The 22,778-nt window shown below is 46.9% G+C and overlaps 1 protein-coding gene across 1 annotated transcript in view; it reads left to right on the top strand.

Annotated features, from left to right (window-relative positions):
* Col15a1 (collagen type XV alpha 1 chain) overlaps positions 1–22,778 on the top strand; it is a 106,871-nt gene that overhangs the window by 79,683 nt on the left and 4,410 nt on the right. Inside the window, exons 24-38 of the mRNA XM_027403132.2 lie at positions 1,701–1,769; positions 1,876–1,911; positions 4,839–4,892; positions 4,993–5,052; positions 5,738–5,806; positions 5,931–5,972; positions 9,041–9,086; positions 11,306–11,386; positions 11,837–11,886; positions 12,318–12,410; positions 13,229–13,373; positions 18,263–18,327; positions 20,543–20,671; positions 20,811–20,870; positions 21,617–21,676. Of these exons, the coding sequence (XP_027258933.2) occupies positions 1,701–1,769; positions 1,876–1,911; positions 4,839–4,892; positions 4,993–5,052; positions 5,738–5,806; positions 5,931–5,972; positions 9,041–9,086; positions 11,306–11,386; positions 11,837–11,886; positions 12,318–12,410; positions 13,229–13,373; positions 18,263–18,327; positions 20,543–20,671; positions 20,811–20,870; positions 21,617–21,676 (1,059 nt within the window). The remainder of the gene's footprint in view (positions 1–1,700; positions 1,770–1,875; positions 1,912–4,838; positions 4,893–4,992; positions 5,053–5,737; positions 5,807–5,930; positions 5,973–9,040; positions 9,087–11,305; positions 11,387–11,836; positions 11,887–12,317; positions 12,411–13,228; positions 13,374–18,262; positions 18,328–20,542; positions 20,672–20,810; positions 20,871–21,616; positions 21,677–22,778) is intronic.

The raw sequence follows: 22,778 nt of genomic DNA, 5'->3' as shown, positions 1-22,778 counted from the left end.
CCCCAAACCCTTGCCACACAGAAGAATGTACAACCCAGTGAATGAAATGGATATTTGTTGATTGCAAGTCGGACATTGTGTAGTTGAAGTAAATTTTATGCAGGGCACCACTGGAGAACCCCAGGACTCAGAGCCACCCTTTGTATCCCCACAGCCTCTTACAATCAACTTCCTGGTAGGCTTTCATAGCTGAGGAGGACCGGAATATCCATGAATATAATATACATCTATGAATGGACTATAGTCTCTTAGTCCCACATTCTTTGTGTGCTATCTCCTCTCATCTTTTGATCCCTGAAGGGGCCCAGCAGTTTCTTATGCCAAGTATTATAGGAAGACAAAAACAGGACAGGGGGCAGAGCACCTGGCTGTCTCAGAGGCTGCAGAGAGGAGGCTACACCTCCTGGGGAGTCTAGAAGGATTGGGGACTGGAATTTTCTCTATGTCTTTGTCCCAATTGTACCACATTGCCCCAGGACAAAAAAAGAGGGCCCCAGAGACTATTGCCTTCAACACTAGGGCATAGAGAGCTTGATGTTCTGGGCAAAGTTTGGAAGCACAGAGAGTGGTGTTGCCTGAGCTGCTGTCGCTGTCACAGGCTTGCAGAGGAGGAATGGGGTTGAGTTGGCTCTGGCAGGTCTTGCTTTCAATGCTACTTTTCCTATGTGGCAAAGTAGGTGGACCTAGACTCTAGATCCCAGGGGCTACTCTTGCCTCTAATCCTCTGCTACTTTGAATGTCTGGGACAGACACCAGGCAGCTCTGCTCCAGCCCTTACAGCACCTGCACTTCCTGTCGCTCTGCCTCTAACGCTTTTGTGCTTGCCTTTTCCTGCTGCTGGGACTGCCTTTCCTCGCCAGAGAAGTGGTAAGACCCACATATCAGCTACGGGTTTGGGGGGATGCAGAGAGGGGCTTCTCTGCTCACTTTGGTACCCTGCCTGGGCACTTCCAACTATGGAAAGCAGCTTGCTGTATATCCAACCCCATTCCCCAGGGCTGATGTGGAGGCCCAGAAGTATACCAGTTTCTCCACCTGGCCTTGTTTTCTTCATGAATGTCTTTCTGGAAGTCTTGGGATAGTAGATGACCCTATTGAGGACAGGATTTAGGAACAGGATCCTGCATCCTTAACCCTGTCTGCCATCATCTCTTTCCCAGCATCTAGGCTAGTTTTGCCTAACCAATAAGGCGTTTGCACAGAGATTTGGTGAGTGGAGGACAGTTGTGCATTAAAACAGATGGCTCCTGTGTTGAGAGAAGCACCATGCTTATAGCTTTGTCTCTCCTGATTTCAGCTATTTAAACAATAAGGATTCTTGGTGGAGACAGATCTCAAGTTGTCAGGAAAGCAAATTATCAAATATGTCAGGAGCCAGGGGTTCCTGGAAGGGCATTCTATGGCAAGAAGTAGATGGCCATCCTGGGGCAGGAGTGGAGTCTGAAAGTGAGGGTATATATCTGTTCTTGGTTAGAGCCCTTGAGGGTGCACTTGGACAGTGCACTTGGACAGCTGACAGAGAGCATTCCATCATGTAAGATGCTGTTATTTCCTCTAGCAAGAAGGCTACACTAGAGTGGTGGGGCTGGAGGGATGGTCTGAAGATGAGAAGTCATGCTGGCAGAATGGAGAGGTCTTAATGACCTCTTGAACAAGGTGGCAGGAGGAGGCTGGACTTTAAAAGATTCTCTGTGTTGCAGGGCGAGAAGGGAGAGCCAGGTGCGATACTGACAGGAGACATTCCTCTGGAAATGGTGAAGGGGAGAAAGGTAATTCATCACCACAGCCCAAGGGCATATAATTGCTTTGGCTTGCCATCTTAGTTGTATCATAAACAGTGTCTTTTGAGTGACAAGTGCCTATCTCCTGTCTTAGGGTGAACCTGGAATGCATGGATCCCCAGGACCCATGGTAAGCTGAGCATCTCTCCACTGGGTTGGAATAAGGGTTTCAAGCCTAGCTCAGTCAGATTGTTCTACTTGTGAAAATATAAAGAGTAAGATAGTGACAGGTGGCAAAACATGTGTCCATGTTTGTGGGAGGCGAACTACAGTGACACAGAAATCTCAGTGGTTGCCAGGCTTACGAGAGGCTCTGAAAAACAAACAAAACAGGGCTAGAGCAATGGCTCAGTAATTAAGAGCACCTGCTGTTCTTGCAGAGGCCTCAGGTTCAGTTCCCAGTGCCCACATGGTGGATTAACCACCCATAACTCCAGTTCTAGGGGACCTAGCACCTTATTCTGGCTTCAGTGGGCACCAGACATGCATGAGGCACACATACATACCTGTAGGCAAAACCCTCTTACATATAATAATAACTCTAAACAACAGACAAACAGACCCCTCATTCTTACACAATCCACTGTGGCCAATTCCTGCCAGATCTCTCCCCTCCAAGCAGTGACTCTGTATCTTCTGGATTCAAAATTACAGGAACTGTCTAGTGGTCAGGCTAAGACTAGAGAAAGTGGAAGAGACTATGAAGGGTAATGACCATCACTTCTAGCATGTTCTGCTGGTCAGAACTCAGATTCTTGGGGGACTCAAATGTGTAGTGGAGCTGTGTGTCCAGGAAACAGAAGAGAACTGATTGTCAAGCACTAGGGAGCCCCCCCCCAAGGACCTTCACATGGTGCTGCTGTTTTATTGCTATGAGGCTGGGACATGCCCTCCTCCCTTTCTCTTTTTCTAGGCTTCAGTATGCCCATCTGAATGCTGAATTGGTTGGACTCATGTTAGATAGTATTAGAGGCTATTGGGCTTTGCTGTTCTAGAAACAGGTACTTAGACTTTTGAAAACTTCTGAGTTATTTCTCCCAAGAATGAACCCTAAACTTCCCTGTCATGCATTCCCCCTGAAATGAAGAAAGCTCAGGTACGGATCACCACTGTAGGTCAGGCACTGTGTAAGCTTCCTGTGGGACATCTCATTTCAGCCTCTAGTGTGATCACATAACCCCCAACCCCAGACAAGGAAACAGGGCTCAAAGAGGGTAAGCAAGATGTAATAAAGAGGCTGGTGGGAGATGAGGCCAACCCAGCATGCTCTGTATCCATACTCTCTGCCCCGCCCCATGCTCCCACACATCTTCCAAAAGATAAGCTGCCCTTTATTATTTGTTTGTTTGTTTGTTTATTGGAGCACTGTGGACTGTCAAATTGCATGGGGTAGGGGGGTCTGTTTGACTGAAGCTGGATCTTAGGCCATGGGGAAAAGACTCACACTGAAGTGAACACCTATGTGCTCCAAGCACATTTTTCAGAAAACCTTCTGAGGCTTTGGGTCCCTGAAGTCAGGCAGAAAAGACTGAATATAGAGTACATGGGCTGAGAGTGAAGGCAGATGGGAGAGAATTGTTCCCAACTGGTTAACCACTAAGTAACCTCCAGTTCTATGGGAAATGCAAACAGTTAGTAGTGGGGCCAGCAGGCGGCTACAGATGGCTATGGCGGGTATCCCACTGAAGGCCAGCTTGTGCACAGCTTGCCAAACACAGGCAGTAAGGGCACCTTTTAATTTGCATAATGCTTCCATCTGGGCTAACTGTGGCCCTAGAGACCAGAGTAGCTTACAACTCTTTTACAAATATGCTAAGGCTTGTTGCTCAAAGTGTGGTCCATGGATCAGCATCCCTGACATCACCTGGGAATTTGGTAAAAATGCAGAGCTGCAGGCCCCAGCCCAGATACCAGCTCAGATACTACTGATCTGCACTTTAACAAGACTCAGGACACTCTGTGTACATGCACACTCATGAAGTGTTCCAAAGAACCACCCACCATGTGGCCCATACCCTGGAAACTCCTTCTAAGAGTAACATAGACTCAAGATTTTTCATGCTGACCCTGAAGAGATTTATTAATTTATTATATTTTACATTCCAATCCTAGTTCCCCACTCCCTCCACTCCCCCCTCCTCCTATCTGCTCCACAAAGAGAGTAAGACCTCCCATAGGAAGTCTACTAAGTCTGTCTCATCATCTAGTTGAGGCAGGACCAAGGCACCTCTCCACCCCCAAACCCCCATGTCTATGCTGGGCATGGTATCTCTCCATAGAGAATGGGCTCCACTAAGTCAGTTTGTGCATTAGTGTTAGGTCTTAGATCCCCTGCCATGATCTCATATATTGGCAGACCCTGTCTTAATGCAGTACTTCCTTGTCATCTTTCAGGACATGCTACCTATGTTAATGGTGGTGGGCAGAGGGGCTTAAGGCCCCCAGACATAATCATAGCTGCCATTCTTTAGGCTCCAGTAGGCAAGATGATTCCTGCTGGGAGCTTGGATCAGGGCAATTACTCAAGAAGCATATGGATCCAGAAAACCATCACTGAAGTAGGGTCTGTGGGTCAGGGACTCTGTAAGAGCACAGGGGCACCATGCTGAGGGTATACCTCAAGATGAGTAGGAGCTTGGCAGGACCACATCCTGCAGCCAGTTCTTGAGCATACGAGTATAGGGAAAGGTAGGGCTGCAGTACTCAGAATAGAGGACTTGGGGACCCTGGAATGTCTGACCAATGGCAAAGCTCTAGCATGTGGCCACCTGGGACTTGAGGCACTGAGCTGCTGGTTTCTTGCTATGCCATTCACCCTGACTGAGGGGTTGAGTATATAGCCGTCAGAAAAACAGGGAGAACTGAAGGACCAAGCAAACACTTCTAGGTGAGGAGAGGCCGGAGACCAGGAAATTGGCAGGTGGGTGCTTCAGGGTTGTTGCTCATGTTCCTTCCTTCCATCCCTACTTTACCGCCTACAAGAGGATGCCCAACCTTCCAGATCTCTGGAGCCTGAGTTTCTGTCATTTACTACCCTGGTGTTTGTTTTGCCTCTAGGGACCTAAGGGACCACCAGGACATAAAGGAGAATTTGGCCTCCCCGGACGACCTGTAGGTATCAGTGTTAGCCCACTAAAAGATGGGGCATGTGGTTGACCAGACTGGCCCACAGCAAGAGCTCACTAAGGTGTCTTGTGTGCATCTATCTCAGGGTCGCCCAGGATTGAATGGTCTCAAGGGTGCCAAAGGAGATCGAGGGATCATGATGCCAGTGAGTGCTACAGCCACTTCCCCCATCTCACGTGCCCTGGAGCTGGAGTACTTACCAGACCCTGTTAGAGAGGGTCCAGTACCATGAAGTCCAGTGAGTGGGGCTTGTAGAATACATGTTCGGGAGTGTGTGCTCCCTTCCCCACCATCACATAAGTGCTAACCTCATCTCATTCTCAGAAGGGTCCTGAGCCACCTAGTCCATGCTGAAGAGTATCAGTCTCCCCATGCAGACACCAGATGAAGGGGGACATAAGGGGAAAGGAACTGGAGCATCCTAGAATCCTAGTGTCCCCTCCTCCCTCCTGCACACAGCCCTGGGAATGCTGATGTTGATGGAGCATTGTCCTAAAACCAGAATCTGGGTTCTGATGTCAGCTGTCTGTAATCTGCTGTATGGCTTTGAGCAAGTTGTGTCCCCTCTCTGGGCCTCGTTATGGGTGGGTGTCAACCAGGATGACATAGTTGCTCTGCTATCTTCCTCACGGTTTACCGTCATTTTTTGCAACATGGCCCAGATGTGTAAGTGCTCTGTGGATAGGACTAGTAGACCAGAGGCAGATGTTGGTTGCCTCCAGAGGATCTTCTCTCCCCAGCTTCCAACCCAGAGTGTGGGGCATATCCTGTAGTCGCATCTTACTCCCCAATCTCCAAATTCAGGAGCAGCTTTTATTTTTTTCCTTCAGGGTCCACCTGGCCTACCTGGACCCCCAGGACCCCCAGGACCCCCTGGAGCTGTGGTTAACATCAAAGGTGTAAGTTAGGATGGAGTTGGGGGTGGGGGAAGGCTTTCCTGGGGACCATGCAATGGCACCAGACTGGCCTCAGTCAGAGCTGGGTTTCCTGGTGGCCTTACTTCTTATATTCTCTTTCCTACAGGCTGTTTTCCCAATACCTGCCCGACCACACTGCAAAACGCCAGTAAGTAACATACATCCTTGTCTTCAGCAGCAGGCTAAGCACAGGTGCCCACTCAAAGAAATAGACCAGTCTTGCCTTGGGTACCTTCCATCTCTGGATGTCTAGCCTGGTATCTTCTAGCCACATGTGGACCCTTAAAGGTCTAGACATTTCTAGATGATAGACCCTGGTAATGAAATATGTACACACTGGCTTCTTTTAATATGACCAGTACAGCTACTGTTGTTAGTGAGACTGCATTGGCCTCATGGGCAGGAGGAGCCTAAAACTGCAAAATACAACCCATATAACAGGAAGAAGTGATGCCAACTCATGGCCTGTGTGCTGGGAACTTGGGGCTGAAATCTGTAGCTACTTTGTTCCACCCTTTCTGAGGATTGTGTTACTGCTTACCATACCTCCCCAAGAGGCAAGCGTTATCTTTCCCCTTCATCTTGGGAAGGCAACTGCCCACAGAAGCTCTCTGGCTAGCCCAAGGTCATGGGGTATGGAGCAACTAGGACCATAGCTCAGATCTCTTGGTCATCAGGAAGCAGGTGCAGGCACTGTGATCCCTTGCCCAGCCCCTCCCCCACACCCTCCCCATATGCAGGCAGTTGGCAGCATTGTCTCTAGGATTTTGCCAGTATCATAGAGAAGCATTTATTTCTGTGAGGAAACACGGGGACAGGCATGAGTCAGATCTGTGAGTAATCATTCTCTCATTCATTCAGTAAATATTTACTGAGCTCTCACCAGTGCCAAGGACTCTGCTAGGCCCTGGGGACACAGGGATGACCTAGACAGACTTGGTCTCTGCTTTCTGGAGTTTGCAAATGATCATTTCAAAATCTTCTTTGAAGTGGGCTTGAATTGATTCCTGTGGGAGGGGTGATGGGGCTGGACTCTGATACTTCTGACTGACACAGTCTGGCTGGCTGGGTGTTGCCTTAGGCAAATGTCCAAGTCTGACCTTTGAGGCATCCAAGTGGGCAGCCAAGCATTGTAGCCTGGAAGGCAGAGCATGGGATCCACCTGGGTTCAGTGCTGAAGCTCCAAGCAGGTCCAACAGCAGCACCAAGGTCATGTTTATACAGATAACTGCAGAGCAGCGTCTGATTCAAGTGCAGGTTCTAGAGATACTTCAAGACAGCTGGGCACTCACCTGCTCATGAAGGGGCAGTAGGCTGCCTAGGCCCCACTGTCTGTGAGTGTTGAGGGTCACTTCTCCCAGCACAGAGCCCAGCCTCATCACCACCTCCCACAAGCAATCCCAATGCACCCAGTGAGGGACAGCCCACCACAAACTTTAGAGTGTTGTGCAAAATACTACTGCAGTTACATGACCTATAGTAGGACCTTGTGCAATATCCACATATGGGGGTAGTGTCACAGAATTACTTTAAAAGAAGCCGCTGCTAGGCTTAGAGTATTTGGAATGAGTTTTGTTTTGTTTTAATTTCCTGTGGCACATTGGGACACCATGGGATTTGGAGGCATGGATGTTTCCTACACAGCCCTCAAAGCGGACATTATCAAACGGAAACATATCCAGAACTTCACACACACCTTCCAATTCCAGCCATTTAACATCATGACAGTTCACAACTCACAGTTTATATTCCCACCATGCTGCTTAACCAGAATCTCTGCAATGTTCATCCTTATTTTTTTTTTCTGGAAGATTTCTTCCTCCTTTCATGATGACCATGCTGCTTAACCAGAATCTCTGCAATGTTCATCCTTATTTTTTTTTTCTGGAAGATTTCTTCCTCCTTTCATGATGACCCCTAAGCAGCTGGCAAACCCCCACTTATAAGCACAGAAAGATCCTGGATCAAGGAGGAGTACTATCACTCAGCTGGGGAGACAATGGAAATGGAGTCTGGTGGTTCCCTTTAATAGTAGGCCCAGCAAAATCAAGAATCGCCGGAGAAGAGGGTCTTGATGAGGGATTGTGTGGATCAGATTGGCCTGTCTGTAGAGTATTATCTGTATCACCTGTCCACTACGGCTGGCACCATACCCAAGGCAAGAGATTCCAAACTGTGTAAGAGGGGGAGAGAGTCAACCAAGCACTCACGCATACATTCCTTCCTTGCTCTCTGCTCTTGACTATGGGTTGAATGTGACTAGCTGCTTTCTTGCAATGCTACCTTGAATCCCTAGCAATATAACTCCAGTAATCTGGAGTTATAGTAATAAATCCTATCTTCTGTAAGCTGCTTTTGCTAGGGTGTCCTGTCACAGTAACAACAGTTCGCAGGTGGTTCTGCCTGAATAGATGGGGATCTGGGGAGATGGCTTAGTTGGTGAAGTGGGTTCTGCATGAGCAGAACCCATGGTGTTGCACGTTTGTAATCCCAGTGCCCCAGAGGTGGAGATGGGAATGCCTGGGGCTCACTGACCAGCTCCGGGCCAATATCCCAAAAACCAAAGTGGACAGCTCCTGAAGAATCACACCTAAGATTGACCTATACAATGCAGAAAGAAAGAGAGGCGGGGAGGGGAGAGATGAGTGGGGGCAGGGATATGGGAAAGAACTGAGAATTATATTATCCAGAACTGCTTGGATTCCAGACCCCTGTCGCCTAATGAGGAGTCCATAATAGCCCCTCCAATCTAATGACAGCCCTGTAATTCATCACTGCGACTCCTGCCAGGACCTGTGCCTTGTGCCTGTCTTTGATTACACTCAGTAGCAGACAACTGGCCCAGCTTCAGAGCTGGCTCAGACGCTTGGCCTCACTCGTGAGCCAATCCTAATTGATAAGGAAGGAGGCCAAGATGTCCAGCGTTGGCCAGCACTCTCACCAACACTATCTGAAGGCCCTGGGTTTCCCTTTTGCTGAGATTTTTGGCCAGAAGTCTTGATGCTGTGTTCTTGAGGTCAGCTACATCACGGGCTTCTCCACCAAAGGCCTGGAGTATCTGTGTTGAGGGTGCTGGAGGATCTGGAGCTCCAGAGCCAAGTCTAAGCCCGTCCCTGTGTCATCTCCTCTGCAATATGTCCCCAAGACTGTGAGTGTCCAGACAAAAGCTGGGGCAAGGCTTCTCATGTCTGACCAGGCTTTTCTCTCTCTCTCCAGGTTGGTACTGCTCACCCTGGTGACCCAGAGCTTGTCACTTTCCACGGTACACACTTTCTTCATTAAGCTTCTCTGGGACATTCCTGACCTAGTGGCTGTAGTTGTTTACATGTGTCTAGTGCTGGCCATAGATGAGGTAGTTGGGAAGGGCTCACTGGGCCTGGGGAAGAAGTGGCAGCTGAGCTGTGGGATACATCCCATGTACTTGTGCATTCTCGAAAAGCCTCCTGGGTAACAGGAAGCTCTCCCTGTGTTCATTCCTTTGCTAATCTGTTCAGAAGACAGCCACGGATGCCTGCGTGGTGCTGCCCCATGCTTCTCCTGCCCCCTCAGTCCTTAAAACCTTTCAGGTGCCAGGAACCATTAGAACTAGTTATAAGACAGAAATAATGGCTCAGTTGATCAAGAGCACTTGCCTAGCATTTGTGAGTCCTTAGGTTTGATCATCAGTGCTGTGAGGAGAGGGTGAGGCATGGCATGATACATACCTATAATCCCAGTACTCAAGAGGCTGAGGCAGGACGATCACAAGTTCAAGGTCAGCATCTGTCCTCATTGATCCATCGGAGCCTGTGTTCTCCTAGTCTTCAGGTGGAGTTTGTGAGAAACCTTGCTCAGTGTGTATACATGTGTGAGTGGTTGGAGGGGGTGGTTAGTAAATGTTAGCATGCTCAGCCTCTCAAGAGTACACCAGAGAGGCACAGGCCTGTAAGAGAGCAGTCACTAATCCTCTTCCACCTCCACTCCTTGTCACACAATGGCTGGTATTTGATGGAAGAATGGAAACACAGTTTAAATAAGGAAAAGCCTTTCTTAATCTGAAATCCCCTGCATCTTGGCCGTGTCACCCTGGTCTGCCAGGTAGGGGTCTCCCTCATGGGCCTTTCTGTATTTTTTTTTTGTCACTTTGATTGCCAAGTCCAGGCCATAATCTGACCTAGTACTCAGACCTGCTCCCAAGGTCCTTTTCTCCTTGGTGTCAAGTGAACCTTGTTTTTATGGGGTTTTGTTGTCACTTGAGAGAAGGTTTTCTCTGTGCAGCTTTGGCTGGCCTGGAAATTACAATGTAAACCAGAGTGGCCTTGAACTCAAAGAGATTCACCTGCCTCTGCCACTGGACAGCTGGGATTAAAGGTGTGAACATCACTGTGCCTTTGGCTTGTTTTATTATTATTGTTTGGTTGTGGTAGGCCTTGGGTAAGAAGGGGAGCTGGGTTTGCCTTCTCAGATCCTCAGTTGCTCCCTGTCCTGTGAGGTTACCCTGTGGTCGGGGGAGGGGGCAAGAACAGAACTTCCTGGATGTTCTAGCCCTAGTGAGAAGTGGTATTCCATAAGTGCTTCTGGGATTATTGTTGCCTCTCAGGGGAGCACCTGTGGTTCCCTCCTCACTATCATCTTCTCCCTCACCGCTGGCTGAGGCTTAGGTGGGAACCCACAATCCTCTGCCTATGCCCTTAGTCTTAGTGGTTCCTGGGCATCTGTAGGACCTGGGGCCATGTGATTGTACTTCCCTGCTGCTCCCTCATCACACCTTTGGTGCTCTTGACCATTCTCCTACATCGAGGAGGCCTGGACCCACCAACCTTATGACAGCATCTCTAGACTAGAGAACACTGGAAGACTTATCTGCTGCACTCATAAACTGGGAGGTCTTGTATCCACCTTCAGGTCCCATCAAGCGGGGACCAAACACTGTTTTCCTCTAAGCCTCCCTCACATGCCTCTCCCCTATGAGGAGCAGAGGAAATGGTGGGTGTGGAAGGCCAGCCCCTCAGACTCACTTCCTGCCACTTAGGGTGACATATGACCCAAAGTGGGTGTTCATCCCCTCATCCAGCTGTGTGAGCCAGTGACTCAACCCCCTTAGCTGCACTGTGTCATCTCCCCTGGGAGATTTATCTGCTCCTCAAGACACCAGGCTGCACAGGCCCAGGGGAGATGAGCCTGGAGATCTGAGTAAGCTGGGGCTTCCATCAGTATTCACCCACTGTCCCTAGGGAGTACAAATTCAGCCCCTGCTGAGTCACAACAGCCCCTGCTGGATTCAACTCTTTGTCCCTCTTCTCTGGACAATACTACATTCCTGTAACTGGGTCAGGATCTGGAACCCTGTCTGATGCAGGGACCATGGCCCTCCCAGGCCCTTTCCTTCCCTGAAACATTTGGTCTGATGGAGTTTGCCAAAGAGGATAGTTCCAAAACTTGATTCCCCACAACCTATTTTTTCTTGTTCTTAAACGTGTGTGTGTGTGTGTTTGGTGACAGGTGTTAAAGGAGAGAAAGGGTCCTGGGGTCTTCCTGGTTCAAAAGGAGAAAAGGGGGACCAAGGAGCCCAAGGACCACCAGGTATGCCTGTTCCTGTTCAAGACCTTGCTAAGTCAGGCTAGCTACAGAAGCTTGTCACCCTGCCCACAAGTGCTATTGGTCCTAGTGAGACCCAGGGGCAAGGGCTGAAGGGCTGAAGGTAGAGTACTGCTTAGTGTATTCAGGTCCCTGACATCCAGCCCCAGAGTTACAGGCAGGGTGGGGGTCAGAGGGAGAGGACCCACTTTCTCTTATTGTTCATAGGTAAAATATAGCACTAAGAGAACCAGGGACTTGCCCAGGATCCTACAGTCCCTAGGTAGTAGGACCTAGATTAGGACTGGATATGCCTCCAAGCGTAGTGTCAACCCTAATAAACCAATGTAGTTAGTGTCACTTTTACTAAGAGATAATCATGGTTACTAACATGGAAACTCTTTGAAATCTCTGCCATTACAGTGGTGGAAAACTTACAAAGCTTTTCTTCTTCAGGCCCTCCGGTTGATCCAGTTTACCTGAGACATTTTCTCCACAGCTTGAAGGTGAATATTCATTATTAAATGTTTGATCTGTTATCCTAGTCTGCTGTTGTTATAACTGGACACCACAAACTGAGTAACTTTGAAAGAGTAAAGGTTTCTCTAGCACATGATTCTGGAGGCCTAGGACGACTTACTGGTTGAGATTCTGCAAAGTCCTGAGACTATGTAAGAATGATATTACAAGATGGAACAAATATGCTAGTGGGTCTGTTTATACAGCAAAGCCACTCCCTAGGTCACAAGTTACTCTGCTAACCCGAAGACTTCACCTCTCAGTGCCAGCAATGTACAAGTTTGAGGATGACGTTTCTAACATGTGGATTTTGTGGGGTCCCACTGAAACCACAGCAGCCTGAGACTCAGTTTCTTAAGTTTCTGTGAGAAAAGGTTCAGGTCAGTCTTAATGCAACCTCCCATGGTCTTTCTTCTAGAGAGAGAATGGAGATGCAGCAATCAGAGGAGAGTCCAGCAACAATCTCTTTGTCTCTGGGCCTCCAGGCCTACCAGGACATCCAGGCCTGGTTGTGAGTAGTGACTCCCTGGGAATCTGTGGCTTTTCCTGTGTTCCACCCCCAACATAAGTATGTGGTTTTAGAGTTGAAGTCAGTGTAGTGCATACTTAGGCATGAGCAGGTTCTTCTCCTGTGTTGGTTGGTGGGACATTATCAAAGTCTCTAGAACTGCCCAGACTATACACAGTTAGTAAACCCACAGGCACCAGTCAGGCATGCACACATACTTCACTCTGAACAGAGCTATCAATAGTAAGGACTCTTTGATTTTTGTGACATTTGACTGCAGGTAGAGCTTATCCAAAGGCCTGGTATTTCTAGATGGGGCAGGTGGGCGGGTCAGCCGGCTGCAAGAGAAGAGCAAAGATTGCCCCAGGTCTCTGACCTTGGGGACGACATGGTTGACTTCAGCTCCAGCTGCAGTCCTAACTTTTACTGTGATTTGAGGCAAGTCCTCTCTACACCAAAGGTTCAGTTCTTCGTGTATGGAGTGGAAAAGCCAGAATAGATCTCCAGGGCCCTCTGGCTGCCTGGGCTCCCTGGTGTCTTTGGACTCCATGTCTGAGCTGCTACTCACTGGGGCTGACACCTCCTGCAATTATTGGATTTTACAAACATCCTCGTTTATGTATTTTTTTCTGTGTATTTTATTTATTATTTTACGTGTTTTGTTTGCACAAATGCCTGCAGTACAGAAGAGGGCATCAGATCCCATTATAGATAGTTGTGAGCCACCATGGGATTGCTGGGAATTGAACTCAGGACCTCTGGAAGAAAACAAACATCCTCATAAAAGAGATTTCTCCATGACTATGTGCTTGCCTCAACAGGGACAGAAAGGAGAGGCTGTTGTGGGGCCCCAGGGCCCCCCAGGAATTCCAGGCCTGCCTGGGCCACCTGGCTTTGGGAGACCTGGTGTCCCTGGACCACCAGGACCCCCTGGGCCACCAGGACCTCCTGCCATCCTGGGTGCAGGTTAGTACTGAGTGGTGCCTCATTCCTGCTGCCTCAGCGTTTGTGATCAGGATGGCACACCTGAATGGCATGTCAGAGCCTCTCTGTCTAACAGGGCTGTGTGTTGGATGGAGCCTACCTTCTTTTTTTCTTTAAAATGGATATTGTTCAGATATTATAATATACATCCACTTCTAATGTTCAATTCAGTAATGTTGCAAATACTCACAAGTCATGTAACTATCACAATTGCTTAATTCTAGACATTTCATCACACCAAAAAGCAGCCTCATGGCATGGAGATAAAGCTCAGTGGTAGAGTATTGGGGAAGCCCTAGGTTTCATTCTCAGAACTGAAATGAGGAAGAAGGAAGGAAGGAAGGAAGGAAGGAAGGAAGGAAGGAAGGAAGGAAGGAAGGCTGATTTTGTTATAAGCAGTTACTTCCCCAGATCAAACTTTGTCTCTAAATTTTCCTGTTCTGGACATTATATATAAGCAATAAGTGCTAGCTAGTTCTATGTCAACTTGATACAACCTAGAGTTATCTGAAAAGAGGAAACCTCAATTGAGAAAATGCCTCCAAAAAATCAGGTTCTTAAGTAGTGATTGGTGGGTGAGGGTCCAGCCCATTGTGGGTGGTGTCATCCCTGGGCCTGTGGCCCTGGGTTCTATAAGAAAGCAGACTGAGCAAGCCATGGGGAGCAAGCCAGTAAGCAGCACCCCTCCATGGTCTCTGCATCAGCTCTTGCCTCCAGGTTCCTACCTTGCTTGAGTTCCTGCCCTCACTGTTTTTGAGGAAGAATTGTTATATGAAACTGTGAGTGAATAAACCCTTTCCTCCCCAAGATGCTTTTGGGCATGGTGTTTCATCACAGCAACAATAACCCTAACTAAGATACCATATAAACAGAATCATATAATATGAGGCCTTTTATGTCTGTTTCCTTCATTTGGCATGATGTTGTTAAGTTGCATCCATGCTGTAGTATGTTTCAGTTCTTCACTACTTTTTTTTCTGGCCAAATAATCTGCCATCTTATTGCTATATATTTTTCGCCTAGTCACCCATCTGTTTGAGTTGCTTTGATTTTCCAGCTGTTGGCATAATACTACTCATGAAGACTGGAATCTAAGGTTTTATGTAAACATGGCCTCAATGCTTTGGGGCACATACAGAGTGAAACTGTTGGGTCGTAGGGAACTCTGTTTAACTCTTTGTGACCTGCCAGACTACATTCTAAAGCAACCTCATCATTTTACATTGCTGCCAGAGTGGAGGAGGGTCCCAGTCTTCCCTCATCTTCACCAGCACCCATGGTCATCCCTTTGCAGTGCTGATAGCTGTGAGGTGCTAGCTCACTGTGGTTTGCTCTGAGTTTCCTGAGTGCACAATAGTGCTGAGCATCTTTTCACATATTCTAGAACTTTTCTGGCTGTTTTGCCAATGCTTTAAGAATCTGACTGTCCTAGTTAGGTTATTGCTATGATAAAACACCACAACCAAGCCGGGCATTGGTGGCGCATGCCTTTAATCCCAGCACTCGGGAATCAGAGGCAGGCAGATCTCTGTGAGTTCGAGGCCAGCCTGTCCTCCAGGATAGGCTCCAAAGCTACACACAGAAACCCTGTCAAAAACAAAAACAAAAACAAAAAAACCACCACAACCAAAAGTAAGTTGGATTACCCTTCCACATTATAGTCCATCACTGAAGGAAGTCAGGATAGGAGCTCAGGCAAGGCAGGAACCTGGGGTCAGGAGCTGATGCAGAGGCCATGGAGGAGTACTGCTTACTGGCTTGCTCCTCATGGCTTTCTCAGGCTACTTTCTTATTAGTCTAGGGATTGAACCACACACAACAGGCTGGGCCCTCCCCCATCAATCACTAATTAAGAAATTGTCCTACTGGCTTATGTACAGTTTGATCTTATGAAGCTATTTTCTCAATTGAGGTTCCTTCCTCTCCGATGACTTTAGTTTGTGTTAACATAAACTTGGCTTAAGGACCAGCATTAACTGTCATTGCTGGTGCAGAATTCCATTCAACCCTTGAAACTTCTAGGATGCAAATGAAAAAAAAATGATTGGAATTAAAGAAAATATTCATTCACTGTACAATAACAACTGCCAGGAATTTGCAGACCATTTTACTACAGTTCTCTGGTAATTCAGGAAAATGAATAATGAGGCTTGGGGTGGTGACTCATGGAAGCACTCAAAGTGCTTTCTATGCCAGTGTGGGGATCCAAGATCCCCAGAATTTCTACAAAACAGTCAGGTAATATAATCATGGTGCTGGAGAGATAAAGACAAGATCCCTGGGGCTCGACATCAGCCAGCCTGGCCTAATTGGTGAGCTTCAGGCCATTGAGAGACACTTACACTGTCTTAAAAACAAAAATCAGGTTGCACCTGAGAGAAGCTAACACCTGAGGTTGTCCTCTGACTGTCACACACCCTGGGTGTGTGTGTAGATGCAAACACACATACAAGAAGATGAGTGGTAGCTTCATCTAATGTCTAGTAAGTGGCACCCACAACATCAGAGCCCAGATACCTGTAGCTGCAAGGCTCATGCTTTTCTTAATGTTGTACATGGTGGATATTCTATAAAGGTCAATAAAGCTCAACACCCCTAGTCCCAAAAGCTCAAAATGTGAAGTACTCCACTATCTCAAACCTTGTGAGTAGCAGTGTGGTGCCACAGGTGGAAGCTCTGTACCCCGAGACTGTTCAATGTCGAAAATCATGATTTAAATCATTGAGGACTCAGGGTTTATCCTAGTGGTGAAGTGCTTCTCTAGCTTATCTGAAACCCTCAAGTCAATCCCCAGAACCACACCTAAATAAATAAATAAAATATGAAATTACCTTGAGTTTATAATGCTGACCCTAGCCCCAAGATATTTCATGTATATGTAAATATTCTAAAACTTAAAAAAATAAAAAAAAAACCTCTGAAACACACCTTCACCCAGAAGCAGCAATAAGCACATGGCTGCTTCTTGATAATTGCATTGGCAGGAGTCAGATATGGTGAAGCATGCCTGGTGGAGACCCACAGAGCCTGGGTGTCAGAGAGAGCCTTACAGAGGGCGACCTTGGGGCAGGCTTTAACATGGCTTTGGATTTCCTGGTTGAAAACAGAAGCCAGGCTCAAAGCAGGCTGAGTGAAAGGGAAGTTTGCTGCTGGCTGGAAGGAGGGGCTAAGCAATCAGCTTGTGAGGCGAGTAGACCGGAAATTGGACCCCAAGAACAGCCAGAAGCTAAGACTTACACCCTGTAAGGATGCTCTGGCCATCTCTTGTCTCTCTGTACCAGTTTCCTCCTTGCTCCCCACAGACCACATCCTCTACACAGAGGGGAAGATGGTTACTGACAGCATAGTGCTTCCACTGTGAGCTGGAAATCATGAGCTTCTTTCTCAGCTCTAGTCTGAAATATCTAGTCCTATGGCAGTTCCAGGAAAAAATTCTAATTGGCCTGTCTTGAGCTAGGTGCCAACTTTGGACCAATCATCTATAATGAGGAGGTAGGACCACCTGAGAACATAGTAGCTCTTTCTGTTGTGGGTGTGAAGGGAAAGACCTCTGGAGAAGACCATAAGGACTTTGATCCTGCAAAGAAGGGTGCTGGGAAGATAAAACCAGATGTACCAACAGGGCCTTGGTGGATGCATAGGTGTTGCAGAAGATATAGACAGTTGGCAGAGTGAATGCAGGATACAGAGAATCTGTTGTCTGAAAAAGCACTACTTTAGGGGTACACAGATACTTTGCTGCACTGAGCAGGGATGCCTTTCACCTAATGCACGACAGGTCACAGTTTATAAAACACTTGCATAGACACTACCCACATAGTCTTACCAGAGATGCAGAAGGGAGATGAAGTGGATAATGTTGTAACTCCAAGGAGGCAGACACTGAGGCTCAGAGAGGATATAAGACTTGCTCAAGGTCATTCATGCCTGAGGGACACATGGTTGCTACCACATCCAAGTCCTCCTCTGACCCTGTATCCACTGGCCACTTACCACCTATGTGTGGACATTCAAGCCCTGTGTTGGAGCTGAAGACCTGCTTGCAGTGTCCCGAAGAGTCAATGCGGATGTTTTCTAGGACTCATAAAGACATCTTTATGTCTGCCAAGAGCTGTGCAGATACTGAAGGGATGGGGCTAAGAGAGTCAGAAGAAAAACAAAGGGGAAATTCTAATACTTCTGTGTTTGCCTGAGGCAGGGACACTCATGCCCCCTCATTTTTTTGGGAATCAGTATGGCAGCCTTGAGTTGATTTTTAAGGGTCCTGTGACACTGCAAGAACTAAGAAACCCTGGGCAGACTGCAATGTGCATGCCTAGCCTGAATTTCACTGGCTGTCACCAACATGCCAATAGAATGTTACAGTAGGAGGAATGTCTGCCCAGATCTGGCAAACAGCCTTTGGGAGCCTGCTGCTTCCTTAGATGCACAATGGAAATTGACAACCTGGTCATCACTCCTGTCACCATCGACCTGGGCTCTTCCCTGTCTGTGGCCCACTTCCTCTGCTTGGTGGTCACATGCTTTGTCTCTTGAACAAGTTGTATGAGTCAGGGTATTTTTCAGGAGCAAGTAACAGAAAATTTGACTCAAAGTGGCTTTTACAAATAGCCACCAATGGGATTTCCTCACAATCCTGAAAAGTCTTGGATACAGCTTCATCCATGGTGATGGTGAAGAATCTGAGCTCCTCCCCCAAGCCCATCAGTATGGCTTAATCTCTTGCTGGGTCAGAGCCCCTGGATTCTAGGTGCAAGGTGGATAGCCCACAACATGGAAAGGACTCTGAGCATCATTCTAGGGATCAACAGGGGCCCCCTGTGCCAAACACTATGCTTTATATAACTTTTCTCTTTTTTGTCTTGTCCCAGCTGTGGCCCTTCCAGGCCCACCTGGCCCTCCGGGACAGCCAGGACTCCCGGGATCCAGAAACTTGGTCAGTATCTTGGGCAGTTGACACCTCACATTGGATAGACTGACTTCAGACTCAGGTGGCAGTGTTTTGGAGGACAGGACACCTTGTATTTTGAAATTAGAACTCTCTGACAGGTATTGGAGATATAGCTCAGTGGGTAAACTGTTTTCCTAATGTAGGAGGCATAGTTTGATCCCTGGCACCACCATAAAACCACTCCTGGTGGCAGATGCCTGTTGTCCTAACACTTGAGAGATGGAGGCAGGAAGACCAGGAATTCAAGGTTGTCCTCAGCTATACAAGTTAGAGCCAGTCTGGGATACACAATACATTATCTCTAAACAAACAAACAAATTCCATGACAAAAGAATGTGCCATGCCACCAGTAATAGATTGCCATTTATTTCCTATTAGGATGGCTTATTCAATAAAGAGCTACAGAAAAAATAATGACCGATTATTGAAGTTATAATCTGTAGATCTTTAAGTGACTAAAACCCAATCATATTCTGTTTTTGAAAACAGCACCCACACATGTGTAAACAATACCACAGGTGCTTTGATGGTCACACTCACTCTGGGTTGTCAATCACCTGGAGCATGGCTCATGTGCATTCACAATCCCTCAGTGCACTGCAGCCGGTATGGCTTGCCTGGATTGTTACAATGCACAGCGAGACAGACAAACACCTACCAGACTGTCAGCAGTCCTAGGAAGCCTCTTTATGACTACTGGGTTTCATTCTTAAAAAGACTGACTTTCAAAAGACAGAACTGTCCAGCAGATGACAAAATTTGCCTATTTGCCTCTTTGGGGGTTTTCTATGCCATTTTGATGAATGTTATTATCTCAAGGTGAGATAATAGGTTTTGGGGGTTTTTTGTGTACTTTTTCTCAGTTACAATGAGACTCAGCTGATAGTTCCTTGAGACTTGGTGCTATTCAGAATATTTTTTGCAGCTTCAGCTTCCTGAATCTGCTTCTAGATATGCTAAACGGCTGCCATTCTTATTTTAGGCAACTTTTGAGACAGAGATGCTGTAAGCCCCCGCTTTTTAAACACATATTTAATATTGCAACCATCCAGCTAGACTAAAGACTAAGTGCTAAGTATAATTGCCCACTTGCTTGCATTTCTTATCCCAAATGAAAATGGATTTGAAAGTCACTAAGGAATGTGAGATGACTCCATTAGCCAGTGTGGATGCTACAGAGCTGTGTTAAAAATCAATGCAAGTGGCAGAAAAAAAAAAAAAAAAAAGCAATGTACTGATGATTTTGCTAAAACCAAAACCTAGCAAAGATAATTCTGTTGCTACATCTTTATCTTCACAGGAAATTATCATGTGTTTTTATTCATTCTTTTTTATAATTTAGACTTGTGGTTCAAAGCAATGCATGTTTTTATTTCATGGAAAAGAACTCCCTTAGCCAAGCATGATAGTACTTGGGAGGCTGAGGCAAAAGGATTATGAGTTCAAGGCATGTCTTGGCTACATAGTGACAACGTCTCAAAAAACTAGGGGCTGGGGAGAAGATCAGTGGGACAAGTACCTCGCACACAGGCATGGAGATCCCAGTTCAGATCTTCAGCATTCACTGTTAAAAATAAAAAGCTGCCCAGCGTTGGTGGCACACACCTTTAATCCCAGCACTCGGGAGGCAGAGGCAGGCAGATCTCTGTGAGTTCCAGGACAGGCTCAAAACAATACAGAGAAACCCTGTCTCAAAACAAACAAACGAATGAACAAAAATAAATAAATAAATAATAAATAAGTAAAATAAAAGCTAAGTGTGGTTGCACACATCTGTAACCCAGTTCTAGTGGAGTGGAAGCAGAGACAAGTGGATCACCAGAGCTTCCTGACTGACCAGTGTAGACAATCAGTTAGTGCTGGGTTCAGTGAGTGACTTTGTCCCAAACGATAAGATAGAGAGCAAGTGATGAAGAGACCCCATGTCTATCTCTGGCACCTCACTACACACACACACAGACACACAGGAAAGAGAGAACAACCATGATCTAGTGATGCAGTTGGGTAGTAGAACACTTGCCTAGCATGTGCAGGCCTGGGTTTGAGTCAGAACACTGAAAACAGACTTTAGTTATTAGTGACGCATCACTGTCCAAGGCAACAAACCTTCTTCTTGAATGAGGGGTTATTTATAGATGGGAGGGTGTATCACATTTTGCTTCTGTTTGGTGACAGTTTGGAATTTAAAATGCCCTGACAGGTCACGGCACTCAGCGACATGGGTGACATGCTGCAGAAAGCTCACTTGGTCATAGAAGGGACATTTATCTACCTGAAGGACAGTGCAGAATTCTTCATTCGTGTCCGAGATGGTTGGAAAAAATTACAGGTAATTCTTAAACTCCCTTTATAGCTCGCTCCCTTCCAAATACCCTTCAATGTAAATAACTCCCCGTTAGTGCCAGTTTTCTGTCTTGGAAACTGTTTCTTATAGCTGTTTCATTTTCAGCATCTTCCTTCTCTTGCAGTTGGGAGAACTGATCCCCATTCCTGCTGACAGTCCCCCACCACCAGCACTTTCTAGCAATGTGAGTAGCTTCTCTACCTGCTCCCTGAGTGTTCCCAGTGCCCTGGACCAAGCTCTCCAGGCCTAGACTGTTCTGTGTGACTTAGCAACTGGTGGAAACCTAGTATTTACTAGACAGAAGATCATCACCACAGGGTGGAGGGAGAGCCGGGTGCAAAGGCTGGAGACCCCCTGTTCCCAGTTTACCCATAAGCCATCTGGAAGAATCTCTCCCTCCTTTATTTACTTATTTTGAGACAAAATCAGACTAGTAGTCCTGGCTGGCCTGGAACTCAGAGAGAGCCACATGCCTCTGTCTCCTGAATTCTGGGCTTAAAGGTTTCTGTTACCACACCTGACAGGCAAACTCTTAACTTTTACTCACTACTGTTAAAGAGCACAGACAACTGGCATAGTCTGTTGTTGAATTCTATTGCAACTCTTTGAGACCACTACCATCACCCCATTTTTCAGATTATAAAACTGAACCTTTGAAGAGGTGGACATTTGGCTTTTACGCTGAGGTCCTCTGCTTCCCCAGCTCAGGGATCTTCTTAAAGATCTTGAGAACACTCCCTCCTTTCCTGATGACCTTTTCATTTGGCAATGAAAATCCTCCCACTGAAGAATCACAGTTAAAGGCAATGTCCAGCCATGTAGAGCATCGTGCCAGAAGGCATTAGACTCATACCTCCTTGGACTCTGGAGAGTACGGTGTAAATTCTGAGTGTGTATTCATACTTTATCCTTTCCCATCTCATATTACAGCCATACCAGCCAAAGCCTCCACTGAACCCCATTTTAAGTGCCAATTATGAGAGGCCTGTTGTAAGTATAAGTTATATGTTTGCTTTACAGATAATGAGTATGTGAGCATGCCCGTAAGTGCTAAGCCCTGTGTTCAGTATCTAAGTTTTTTTTTTAAGGTTTATTTTATTTCAATTATATGAGTGTGTTTTTTTTTCTTTCTTTCTTTTTTGCCTACATGTATGTATGTGCACCATGTGTTTGTCTGATGCCTGTAGAGGTCAGGAGAGGGAATCATGTTCCCTTTAACTAGGATTACAAACATCTGTGAGCCACCATGTGCGTTCTGGGAATCAAATCCTGACTGTTTGAAAGGGCAGCAAGTACTCTTAAGTGATGGGCCATCTCTTCAGCCCTGGTAAATAGTTCTTACCACCCAACTGCTTACAAACTAGCCAGGAAGGCACACCAGAGAGACGAAGGCAGTCAGTCTGGAGTAGGTGACCTCTGGCTTCAGACCTAAAGACCCGGGAGTTCAGGAGTGAGTCAGGCAGGGGGACAAAAAAGGAGTAATTCCCAGAAGAGGAGAAGAAGGAACATGGAAGGGTGGGATGTGTGTGCGGCTCCATCCTGACTGCATTTCAAACTGGCCAGAGAAGTACTTTACATCGAAGAAAAAAGTTTGGTCTGTAGAAGTCCACAAGGGCCAGAGCTAGGGATTTTGACCCTTTTCTGCAATCAGTGGGAGTTACTGATAAGTTGAAAGTAGAACAAGGATAAGTAGTAAGGTTGGTGTTTTGAAATGACTTTGGTTTGAGTGTACAAGTCCATTGGAAGGGACAGGAACAGGGGCGCAAGGCTTAGGCTGTAGAAGAGGGCTTGTGGGAGAGACATGAAGAGACAGGGGAAGCCAGGTTGGTCACCTGGTGCATGTGTTGCCAGGAGAATCAGTGAGCTGGAGGATAATGGCCAAATCCCCACTGGGGTGATTCAGTGGTCACAGGCTCCTTCCCAGCCATCATCTGCCATGGTGGGGATTGGAGCCACACCCCACTCCTTCACTAGTGTAAATAAAGACCATGTCCCAGCCACTTCAGGGACTTCATAGAACTTGATAACAGAAAGTACAGCCAGCTTGGGAGCTCTTGTCCCTGCTCTCAGTCTCTTTGCTATTTCCACAGAC

The sequence above is a fragment of the Cricetulus griseus genome, chromosome 2 (assembly GCF_003668045.3).
Source record: "Cricetulus griseus strain 17A/GY chromosome 2, alternate assembly CriGri-PICRH-1.0, whole genome shotgun sequence".
NCBI classification, from domain to species: Eukaryota; Metazoa; Chordata; class Mammalia; order Rodentia; family Cricetidae; genus Cricetulus; species Cricetulus griseus.
This window is presented reverse-complemented; position numbering and strand designations above follow the sequence as displayed.